At 34.1% G+C, this 11,984-nt stretch overlaps 1 protein-coding gene across 1 annotated transcript; it reads right to left on the bottom strand.

The window, feature by feature from the left end:
* Positions 1 to 2,193: 2,193 nt before the first annotated feature.
* Positions 2,194 to 11,603, bottom strand: Rheb (Ras homolog enriched in brain). Its single transcript, XM_017621064.1, has 6 exons — positions 11,420 to 11,603; positions 11,255 to 11,334; positions 10,557 to 10,628; positions 2,931 to 3,138; positions 2,714 to 2,843; positions 2,194 to 2,658 (listed from the first exon to the last, which is right to left on the bottom strand). Exons 2-6 carry the CDS (start codon positions 11,301 to 11,303, stop codon positions 2,569 to 2,571), a joined length of 549 nt encoding a protein of 182 aa, XP_017476553.1. The 5' UTR covers positions 11,304 to 11,334; positions 11,420 to 11,603; the 3' UTR covers positions 2,194 to 2,568.
* Positions 11,604 to 11,984: the final 381 nt, after the last annotated feature.

Below are 11,984 nucleotides of genomic sequence, written 5' to 3'. Positions count from 1 at the left end.
TGATTTTTCATGCGTTCAACAATTTCGCGGTTTTCTCCGTTCTCTTCGTTGTTTACTTCTTACAACAAAGATGGCGTCGAGATTTCGGCAGCTAGAAAATAACTTTTTTCGTTCTTTCCTTCCCGCGTGATCTTGTGTCTTTCGTTCATGGGCCGTCTCCACGTGATTAAATTTATTGCTGCCCAGCTGTCATTTTGGTGGCTAGATATAAGTTATATCTGTAGCAATATTTGTGTGGGCTCTTTATATCTTGATATAAGCATTTGTAAGATAGCTTTGAAAATGTATTTTTGCCATATTTAATGGCTTAAAAAATTTAGAAAATAGGCTATTTTACATTCAAGTACATATTTACAAGTATTTTAACAGGAAACAGCTCAATTTTTGCTTTTATGTTATGTTTTTTATTCAGAAAACCTCAAATGTATTTCAGAAAAGGAAATGTATTTCTGAAAAAGCCAAATGAAATTCAAAAAAACACAATTGTTTTTCGGAAAAGTTCAAATTATTTTCAGAAAAACGCAAATGTATATCAGAAAAGGGCAAATGTATTTCATAAAAGCACAAATGTATTTCAGAAAAATAATTTTAGAATACAGTTATGCTTTTCTGAAATACATTTGTGCTTTTCTGAAATACATTTGTGTTTTTCTTAAATACTGTTGGAAACGGTGTAGTAAAACTGTCAAAAAATAAAAATTCGCTCAGAGCGAGAGAGTAACATTGAAAAGACGGGATCGCTTTCTAGTAAAAAATGGTAACTTCTGTCAACTTCAACATAACCTCCAAATTTTGGTTGTAAATTTTTGCTTATTTTGTATGTAAACACACTCAGCTCACACATTTAAATAACCAAAAATACTTTCAAATTCATTAGAATCCAATTAGCCAAGTAATTAAATAGAATACGAGTTGAGTTGTCTCAGACACAACTCAACTAAGTTGAGTTGTGAACCATAATAGGGGCCTAAGTCACCCCATCACCATTCCCTAAAAACCCTGTATTCGGAATTTGTATGCTGATACAACAACAACAACAAAGCTCGAAGAGTCTAGGGTTATTATACTTTATTATTTTTTTACATTAGTAACAATTAATTGTGCCAATATTTTATTTTTATTGTTACCAAAAAGAAATTAAATATGCTTAAATGTTTACATAAACCCTTCGAAAATATATTGTGCCTGCGAACCGCCTGCCGGTTAGCCGGAGCGTGTGAAACTGCGCTAAATGTTTGAAATTTCGCATAATCCTGACGGGAAGTGAGGTAACTTTTTCTCAACCAACGAATGTATACATCGAAGTATTTCTAAAGGGTTCACATTTACTAATCCAATGCTAAAATTGTATGTAAGAGAATTATAGCTAAGTATTGCAATTGAAACAAAAGCTTTATTATTGTTTTTGTTTTATTTATGTCCTTCTTAGATTCATTATAATGCTTATTTATGTATTTCTATGCTTAACTTCAACTTCCTTTGTAACTAAAATCAAATTACTCCCGAATAGCTTTTTTATAATGGCTGACTGGTTTACATCCGTAACACATTTTTACAAAAGACTAATTACTTAAATAAAAAATAATCCAGCGAAAACAGCATATCAAAACAATGATAAGTTAAATTTTTATCCACAGTAGAATTAATGGAAACCAGCTCACAGTTGAAAAGAAAAACAACAAAAAGTTGTAAATATTCTTTAAAATCAAATCAAAGTGAATTATTTCGCCCAACCTTTGCTTAAATAAAAAAAAATTATAGTCTAAAAAACTAAAACCTCCCTATTATAATTGCCATTCGTACTGTCATCAGGTATGTAACTTGAGAATAGAAATCGTTACATCCCGCGCTAATAAAAGGAAGGTAAAAATTATAGTTTTTCAGGAATAATTTGAATTTTTAAATTGTGATATTCTAGGAAGGTACGCTAAATGTTCATTAAACGAAACTTATCAATGCGCTTGCTGACACATTCAGCCTTATCCTGAGTTTCGCTAAAAACGAATTCGCCCCAAATTGTTTCATTCACTCGTAGTGAATACACATGAGCGAAAAGAGAAAAGTTAATAGTTGCGTTCCAGCAGCAGTACGAATAGCAGGAATTTACAGGATTTTACAGGAAGCTGTTCCCGCATGACACCTTACATAAGGTTTATTAATGGCGAAAACAGCTGCTCCTGTAAATCCTGCAAAACCTGCTATTCGTACTACTGCTGGAACGCAACTAATGATTTGCGGCGAAAATGAAACTCATGATAAGGCTGATTAATTTGAAAACTACTTTCTGGGGATATAAGAAAAATTCGCACAAACACTTTCACCTATGCATTCATTTAATTCACACATACACATCCAAGCGAACATTACCACGACCACGCCTACAAAACACTGCACCAGCTGTTTCATGCATCGTTTGTTCCATAATTCGTACGGATAAAACAGCTGCGATATCTCTAGGTTTAGATGTGCAACAGTTGTTGGCGTTTCATTGTGTGTTGATGCTTCAATTGGTAAAAACCGTTTTTGTTGTTGTGGATGTGGCCGGTAGCTTACGTCTACATTGGATTCTCACGAGATAATACAATTACTCTTCTCCTGTGGATTGCCATTCTCGTTCTCAATTGATACTAATAACCGATGAAAGATGTCTGCAACAGACTGGAATTGGAAAGATATTAATGATTTCAGTTAAACTAACGGTTCATTATTTTACCTCATTCTGCTTAGCTGACGTTTCCAAAAATATTGCCCGCCAAGATTCAGCCAGTTTTCGTCCCTCTTCCGTTGTCACTGTGCGCTCCTGGTGTAAATCGGTTTTGTTTCCAACTAATACAACAGGTACACTATGCAAAAATGTGTTTAGTAAAAATATTTTAAGTACTTATTTAATATACTATCTAATAAGTTGATTTTTGTATTGCTTTGCTTACTATTTTTTCCCCATTACATCCAATAACTTTTCGTAGATGATTTTAATGACTTCAAACGACTTTTGGCTAGTTATGGAATAGACAAGCACATAGCCGTGAAAGTCCATGCTATATTGCACAGGAAATATACTGTACTCATCCTGACCAGCTGTGTCGACCACTTTTACGTCGTAGTCCTGCGAATTGACGCGCGCAACTTTTGTAAATGCTGAAAATTAAAACCAAATTTTAAATACACCGGAACACTCTAATACTTATCCATAGATTCTTAAATATGGGTTGAAATCATTCTAATTACTAATTTTTATTTGTCAATGTTATTGTGGCTTGTTAACATTTTATTTTTTTAATATTTTTATTGAGCTTTGTACCACGATTGTTTATTAGGAAAAATTGAAAAAGCAACAAAGTCTAAGCGGTAGAAGTTATAGCACTATTTCGGAGATCACCACATCTCCTCATCAGACTTCTTTTTCTAGACTTCAGCAGGGATCGAACCTGCGAATTCGATGTTCAAAGTCAGAAGCGTTAACCACTGAGCTATGTACATCCCGTAAACTCTTGTTGCTAATTCATTTTCCCTAATTTTTATTTTTATTTGACTTGCTCTGTATGTATGTTTGTTTGTTTGTTTGGATGACCTAGAGACTTCACAGTTGGCTAAGAACCCGATGACAATGCAATACGAAAGATGACTAAATCCGATAGTTGGCGCAGGAGTCGAGATAGTTGAAAACTCCGTATTTGTAATCCGATTTAGAGCGTTTATTAATTAGAAGAAAAGCAATAACTCCATAAAAAAATTTTGCCCATACATGGTGCAACATCGAGATATTCGGTAAACCAGTATTTATGGTCCAATTTCGTTCATATTTAGGAAGCTTTTATTCAAAAATATTTTTTTTACTATTAACTTATTTGCGACTACTTTAAGAAGCCTTGCAGAATATAATAATAACATCTCAAAGACTTAGTTACCGATTTTTCGCTTCCTAGAAGTTTTATTAAGTCATCCCTCGGAACTTATTTTTCATAATTGTATCCACTCTACATTTTATTAATTTTGTGATACTACTTAGCCTAATTTCTAGTCTATAATACTGTATACGGCCGCTGTGGTGTAGTGGTAAGCAGTGCGCACTTTCACACATCAGCACCTGGGTTCAAGCCCTGGTCAAAGCAACATCCCAAAAAATATAGAAAAAGGTTTTTTCTTAACAGCGGTTGTCCCTCGGCAGACAATGGCAAACCTCCGAGTGTATTTCTGCCATGAAAAACAGCTTCTCATAAAAATACAATCGCCGTTCGGAGTCGGCGTAAAACTGTAGGTCCCTCCGCTTTGTGTGACAACATCAAGGCGCACGCCACAAATCGGAGGAGAAGCTCGGCCAAACACTAACATATGTGTAAGCGCCAATCTATTATTATTATTANATTTAAGCGAGTGTTTTTTTTTGTAGCTCGGTTGCAAAAGAATGCACCTAAAGAAGAATTTTGCATGTGAAAGCAACAACAAAGTTAGCTCTCACAGACAGGCCCTGAACGGCATTCACAGGGACGCAGTCTCGAGTTATGTAGACTCTAGACCTGTGAATGCCGTTCTAGGCACACAAACACCGGTCATTGACGCGACGGAGCTCCATCTGCCTCGGGAGACCAGAACAACAATAGCCCAACTTCGCTCTGGCTATTGCAGCAGGCTAAACTCCTACCTGAGTAGGCTAAATGCGGATGTGCCGAATGAATGTCCGGCATGCGGAAAGACCCCTCACGACTCGAAACATCTCTTCGCAGTTTGGAACCTGGAGTTTTATGTTTTTTGTTATAGAATGAACTATATTTTTATAAAAATAAAAGAAAAAGTTAAATATTAAAAGATTAATAGACAAAACATCTGCAAAATCAAGTTTTTGGGTTGCGATAGTTTTTTTTTAGTAAATTTGCCATATGTTCTTAAGTATGTACATTAAGGATGTTTCGAATGTCATATTTTTCACATTCGCGAATGCGAACTTTCGGAATGCGATTGTGCGAATGCGAATGTTAGGAATAATATTAAAAAAGCTATAATCAACTTAAGTCATCGTTTTTATTACTTAAAAATTTTGTAAATGAGTATTAGAACATTGATCGAGTGCTAGGTTACGCACAGTGATTAAGTCTAGAGGTCAAAGTTCAAAAGGGGCATATGATATTTCAAAATAATGTAATTTTGCTGCCTTTTCCCACCTGAGCCGATTTCTTAGAGGCTCGTATATAAGGCCGGCTGCACTGAAAAATTGCTCACTTGGAACCAGAGCTGGGTCGTAATGATTCCTTTAGGAATTAAATTACTCCCAATTACAAATTACAAGGAATTGTAATTAGGAATCAATTCCTTCAGTCCACAGCAAAGGAATCGATTACTTTCTCAATTCCTTGAAGTAATTTCAAATGTTATTTNCAAAAGTTATTTTATTTATTTTTTTTAATTCCATTACAAGGAATTTCATATTGTAATTGGAATAAATTNTATTTTTTTTTTTTTTTTTAATTCCATTACAAGGAATTTCATATTGTAATTGGAATAAATTACTTGCTAGTAATGTAATTTTTTTTCCAATTCCTTTGAAAGGAATTGAAAGTAAAATTGATTTTTTTGTTCAATTCCATTACCTGGAATTGCAAGAGTACTTTAGTTTTTACAATTACTCAAAGGAATTGTAAAGTTAATCGAGAAACTGAAAGTTCATTCATGAATGTACAATGTGGAATTTTTGGTGTGGTCAAAGATTAAAATCGAGAGCACACATTGGACATCTTCTATGTATGTGTTGTCACGGTCATCAAAACTCGAGAACGGCTGAACCGATTTGAATATATTTTTTTATTATTCGGTATAACAGTTGCGTTCCTTATCTCCCAGAAATAGTCAGAACAAGTTCGAAGTAGTCAGATTTAGTCCAAAAAGCGTTCCTTAACTCGAAAATAGGTGCGTTCGTTTAAAATCTCCAGCAGAAACCAACCAACTGCCAAATTCCGGCGAAATGTCATCTGTTCGCTCACAAGAGAGAAATATCCAAAATAGTACGCGAACAGAAAATTTGCAGAAACTTGCAAGTTAGACGAACAGCTGATATAATTTTTGTTTACATACAAAAGTGTAAAATTTAAAACGTACGAAAAGTCATCGCAAAGTGTTATACTGACACAGTTTATTGATTAAACAAATAACTACTTATTTCTTACAAGTTTAATTAGTCGCATTTTGTAATTTTTAACTTCCAAACTATCAAATTCAATTTTGTGATTTGCGTAAATGCCAACCAGCTGTTTTTGATCAGCTGTTTTCCTGTTGGCAAATTGCTGTTGGCAAAAATTTTTCCAGCAGAAACCAGCAGCTTCCCCTCAAAATGAAATGTCACTTTGCTCTCTCAATTTCCCCTACTTTGCAAGTTTTTTGCGTACGCGAACGCAAAAACTTGTAAGTTTTGGTTAAACATGAACAATTAACAGCTACGCGAACGAACCTAATGACAGCAAAAATGAGAGAGCAACACTCAATAAGAGTGACTCTTCAGTCCGAAGTAGTCAGATTTAGTCAGAAGAATTTTTTCTGGCAAAATCCAGAAAAGTGTCAAACTCAACTGAATTTAAATTAACGGAAATTAAAAAATACGCAAAAAGTGAGAATAATCTAAAAAGTAAAAAAAGTGAATTGAAATTGGAAGTAGGCAAAAAAATAATTGATATAGCAAGTGCTTGTGTGAATGTGTTTTGTACAAACATTTCCATTCTTATTTGATGTTAGTTTTGTTGTTGCCATTCTTTGCACTAAAAGTTTGGATTTTTGCCTTCCTTTACTTTTCCTGTTATTCTCTTTTAGTGAGCGCATTTTGCTTACGCTCTGGCATTTTGACACTTTTCAGATTTTAGTCCAAAAAGATAAGGAATGAACCTAATACCAGAACCAATGACATCGCAAAAATTTGAAGGGTTGCCACCTATTTTAAAAATTTTTAAACTCAATTATATTTATAAAATTAATGAATTGTTACAATATGGGTATCAAGTTAAAGAGTAGAGAACAGGGCGGCAAATTCATATCTCAATTCGCCTTGGTAGAGAAGTTTTACAGAAACGAGCTACATATCTGTCAATTTGTCGTATTTTGGTTTAGTTTTCCACCAATCGAGAGGATTTCCACCGAGGTGCGTTCGTTTTTCTTTAATGGCCCTCTTATGTATGGCAACTGGGGTCTAGTTGCTGGTCTAGTAGCCATGGCTACCAGTATTATGTATAGCGATTAATCTCAATATACAGAAAAGCGCAGAAAACATCCGAATATACTTTTTTGACTAGAATTTTTCCCAAGTAATTGGCAACTTTGCTCCAATGTGTTGAACAATTTATGTTAACAAACCATGTTATTTTTGAATGCGCACATTTTGATAAAGTAAAGGAACCCTTATGTCCTCTTTAAAAAATTCAATTATTTAAACTGCCTATTAGGAAGTAAAGATACAAAATATTTGGAAGCATAAATTAACTTTATGCACTAAGTACAAATAGACAGAAAGTTTTAGCAGCAAACTATATTTTTAAAACAATAACAGTCGAAAAAACATGCTAAGGAAAAAAGAAACAAAAACTAAATAAATAAAAATAAAAGACATGTAAATATGTAGGGAAAAGTAGATGTACTGTAGATTATATAAACAAACTACCTTAAAATTTCGATTTTTGACTTCAAATGTATTTAAATGTAGTCATGCATGCTATCTATATTAAAAAAAAAAAAACTGAAACTGAAAAATATAATATTTCCTTCTCTAACGNTCTTAAAATTTCGATTTTTGACTTCAAATGTATTTAAATGTAGTCCTGCATGCTATCTATATAAAAAAAAAAAAACTGAAACTGAAAAATATAATATTTCCTTCTCTAACGGCGGCTTAAATCGAGGTTTTGTCAAGATTGTTGCACCAAGCGAAAGACAAACACACTGATCCTTTTAAAAGCCATTGAACAAAATTGTAATCATTCAATGCGATATAGAAATCTGGTACAAAATGGTTCCCAATTGAATGATTCTTGTTATTATATATTATATGTAAATAGATGAAGGTGTATCAAATTCCATCACCTTAGAATAAGTGGTTCCAGATAAAAGCGGTATGCAAATTGCGTTTTGTATAGGAGATGCCTCATTCCCCTTTCGAACACACTTCACTTTTCGCAATAAGTTCTGTAATGATAACATATATGCAGCTGTATCAAATTTCAGCGCGTTAGCATAAGCGGTTACACATGTACCTGCAGGTAAGCGATATGAGAAGTTCAGTGTGAATAGAAGTTCCTCGCTACCTTTTTAAATTCCTGCCACTTTCCATCATAAGTACATTATTAATATCATAAATACCTACTTAGCTGTGACAAATTTCGGGATGTTTGCATAAGCGGGTCAAGAGAAAAGCGATATGAGAACTTCAGTTTGTATGGGAAGTGTCACGCCCCCTCTTCCAAAATTCACATCTTTTCGCCGAAAGTACGGTACTAATAACATATCGCACAACGTCTTCAAAAGTCACAACTCAAAATTATTATGCGCTAAAAATGTACACCGAGCTTTTATTTACCTTTGAGCAAAAGCTGAAGCAAATCTTTGTTATAATTTGATAAAAAAAAAACTAAGGTAAAGTCGCCCTTGCCCATATGATTATCATGTGCTAAGAAATAGTTTTTCGCATTTTCTGACAAATGTATTATTTTGAGTTGTGACTCTTTTGAAGACGGTGTGCGATATGTTGCTGTGTCGAATTTCAGGACGTTAGCATAAGCAGTTCCAGAGATAGGCGATATAAAAATTTCAGTTTGTATTGGCAGTGCCAAGTCCCCCATTCCATTACCTACCACTTTTCGCCGTAAGTACGGTATTGATAACGTATGATGCTGTGGCAAATTTCAGGACGTTAACATAAGTGGTTTCAGAGATAAATGATATGAGAATTTCAGTTTATATGGGCGATGACGCGCCCCCTTTCTAAAATTCTGCCACTTTTTGCCGTAACTACGGCATTGATAACGTATGATGCTGTGGCAAATTTAATGACCCTAACATAGCGGTTCCTGAGATAAATTATGTGAGAGTTTCAGTTTATAGCAGAGGTGCTATGCCCCCTTTTCCAAAATCCGGCACTTTTCGCCGTAAGTGCGGTATTGATAACATATGATGCGATGTACGAATTTCAGTTTGAGGAGGTGCCACAAAATATACTACATTTCGCCATAAGTAGGGTATTTCCAATTTACGCATTCTTGTCAAGTTTCAGTTCCCCAGCGTAACTTTCTTTAGAGATATATAGGTTTTCACATTTTAGCCTGTATGTCAGATGCCACGCCCCCTACGTAACGGGAATACCATTTCTAAATTAGGAAAAGTTATATGCTTTAAATCGGTATATGTTTTATTGAAATCGAGCGAACGGTGCCCTAAAAACAGTTAAAATTTTTTTGTGGCGTATTTATATATAGATTAGAGAAGACTCTCTGCCCATGTAAACGCTGGCAATCGCAAACATTCGTATCATTTGATGCGAATGCGAATATCGACAACCATAATAGGGCCGATTAATCACAAAACTGCGTAATATGTTTTTGTATGCAGACTTTGAGAAATTGTCGCTTGAAAGTAAAACGGCCACTGGCGGAGAAATTCTGATATGGTCTCTCATGACTCATGAGTGATCATACATGCTTGGCAAACATAATCAACATTATATGTAGGAATCATGTTTACCAAAAACCCCGAAATTCACAAAACCGATGAAGTCATTTAAATGCGTATGTATACCTAATTGTCATCGGTACTATGTGACTTGGTATATCAGGTATATCACTAGTTATTAGAGCTAATCGTATTTTAGCGTTAGCGCGCCTATTTCATTTACACATTGTTGAGGTTAGTAGTACTAGCGATAACACTAGAAATTTAATAAAAAGAGATTTGCATAATAAGACGCGTTTAATAGCAAATAACATATGTATATATGTATACACATACCTATATGTATACGTTTACTTTTAGTACCAACTTATTTGTCCNGTTAGCGTTAGCGCGCCTATTTCATTTACACATTGTTGAGGTTACTAGTACTAGCGATAACACTAGAAATTGAATAAAAAGAGATTTGCGTAATAAGACGCGTTTAATATCAAATAACATATGTATATAGGTTTGTTCGTCGAAAATCCAGCAAGAATTATCCAACACTCAAAATATCAGAGAGTAAGAAAAAATTCTCTCAAATTCTCTCTCATGTTGAGAAACTTGCAAATTTCTGCACGAACGCAAATTTGCAGGAATTTGCAAGTTTCGCTGCCAGCTGGCGTCCACGGTTGCATTTCAAACATAAAAAATTTTTATAGAATTTTTAAAATTCTTTCGGATGGCCAAAAACAGGATATACATGTATATTTCTTGTTGTTCTGACTTTCTTNGATTTGCATAATAAGACGCGTTTAATAGCAAATAACATATGTATATATGTATACACATACCTATATGTATACGTTTACTTTTAGTACCAACTTATTTGTCCACTCAACTCTAACCTTTTAATTATTTACTAGCTTATTCATACTTACTATTTTCAATTGTTGGATCGTACGAGTCCACAAACTGACCCTCAACAAATTGTATACATAGTGATGATTTGCCTTCAATAACAACCAAAAGAAAAACATATTAGACATCGATTATTAGCACAAAATTCAACGTGAAAATCAAGTACAATTAAAGATAATATATGAAATCTACAAGTATGAATTAAAACCCCACAGTTTGCAAAGGTGATGTATGTATGTACATAGATGGGCAATTTGACTTCAAGAGTGTACACATATCGTGCAGATTTCGATAATTTATTTAAGGACGTACATGCAGATCATGATTCAATAATAATAATTATTATTGAATCATGCATGCAAATGTACTAAAATTTATGTAATTTTATTTATCTTTTTTTTTTANATTCAACGTGAAAATCAAGTACAATTAAAGACAATATATGAAATCTACAAGTATGAATTAAAACCCCACAGTTTGCAAAGGTGATGTATGTATGTACATAGATGGGCAATTTGACTCCAAGAGTGTACACATATCGTGCAGATTTCGATAATTTATTTAAGGACGTACATGCAGATCATGATTCAATAATAATAATTATTATTGAATCATGCATGCAAATGTACTAAAATTTATGTAATTTTATTTATCTTTTTTTTTTATATATATTAAAGCTCTTTGCAAAATTTAGCAGTGTGTGACCCTGACGTCCTACCAACAGAGCTGTAGCCCATCATGGCGATATTGCGTTCCTTGAGTGGCATTTTGATGATTATAGTTGTAGTTTTCCTAAAACTTAAACCAAATTACGTGTTTATTTATTTATTTGATTAAAGAAAGAGACTCTTTTCCATTAATTGCGTTCTTATAAATTCATTACTTCACCCATGAACTTCTCCAAAAAAATTACAACTACGGTTGTGCACAATTTTCTTTTGTATTCTGCTTTATCACAGTTTCTTGCAAGGCGCTTCCCATTCAGCTGTTTCGGAGTTGTTTTTATAGTGATCCTTATCATTCGCTTATAATTTAGCGACAACTTCACAGCTGAGCAGGTTTTGCTTCTCATTCTTGTCGTTATCAAATATTTGTTCAAACCGTACTGTACAATAAAGGTACACTTACACTTTGGTTGAAGAATTACAAAGAACGTAAATGTATAAGCGACAAAGAACGTAAATGTATAAGAAGCGACGAAGAACGTAGTGTTGCAAATTTTCATCAGTGCGGCAGTAATGCCGCTTTTATTACGTGCCTCGAACAGACCCGATGACAAGTTTGGTTGTTTGTACGGAATTTACATGAGGCGATTTTTCAGGCGATTTTTAGTTGAAAGCAACAATCGCCTGGTGTAAACGGCCTTTCAACTAATCGCTTTCAATGAAGTTGGTCGGCTGCCTACTTTCCTTCAACTTTTGGTTTAACTAATCGCCTGCGAAATTTGA

Source organism: Rhagoletis zephyria, unplaced genomic scaffold (genome assembly GCF_001687245.7).
Source record: "Rhagoletis zephyria isolate East Lansing unplaced genomic scaffold, Rhagoletis_zephyria_1.1 Rzeph_scaffold_02342, whole genome shotgun sequence".
In the NCBI taxonomy this organism is placed as follows: domain Eukaryota; kingdom Metazoa; phylum Arthropoda; class Insecta; order Diptera; family Tephritidae; genus Rhagoletis; species Rhagoletis zephyria.
The sequence above is the reverse complement of the archived record's forward strand: the minus strand, read 5'-3'. Positions and strand labels throughout refer to the sequence as shown.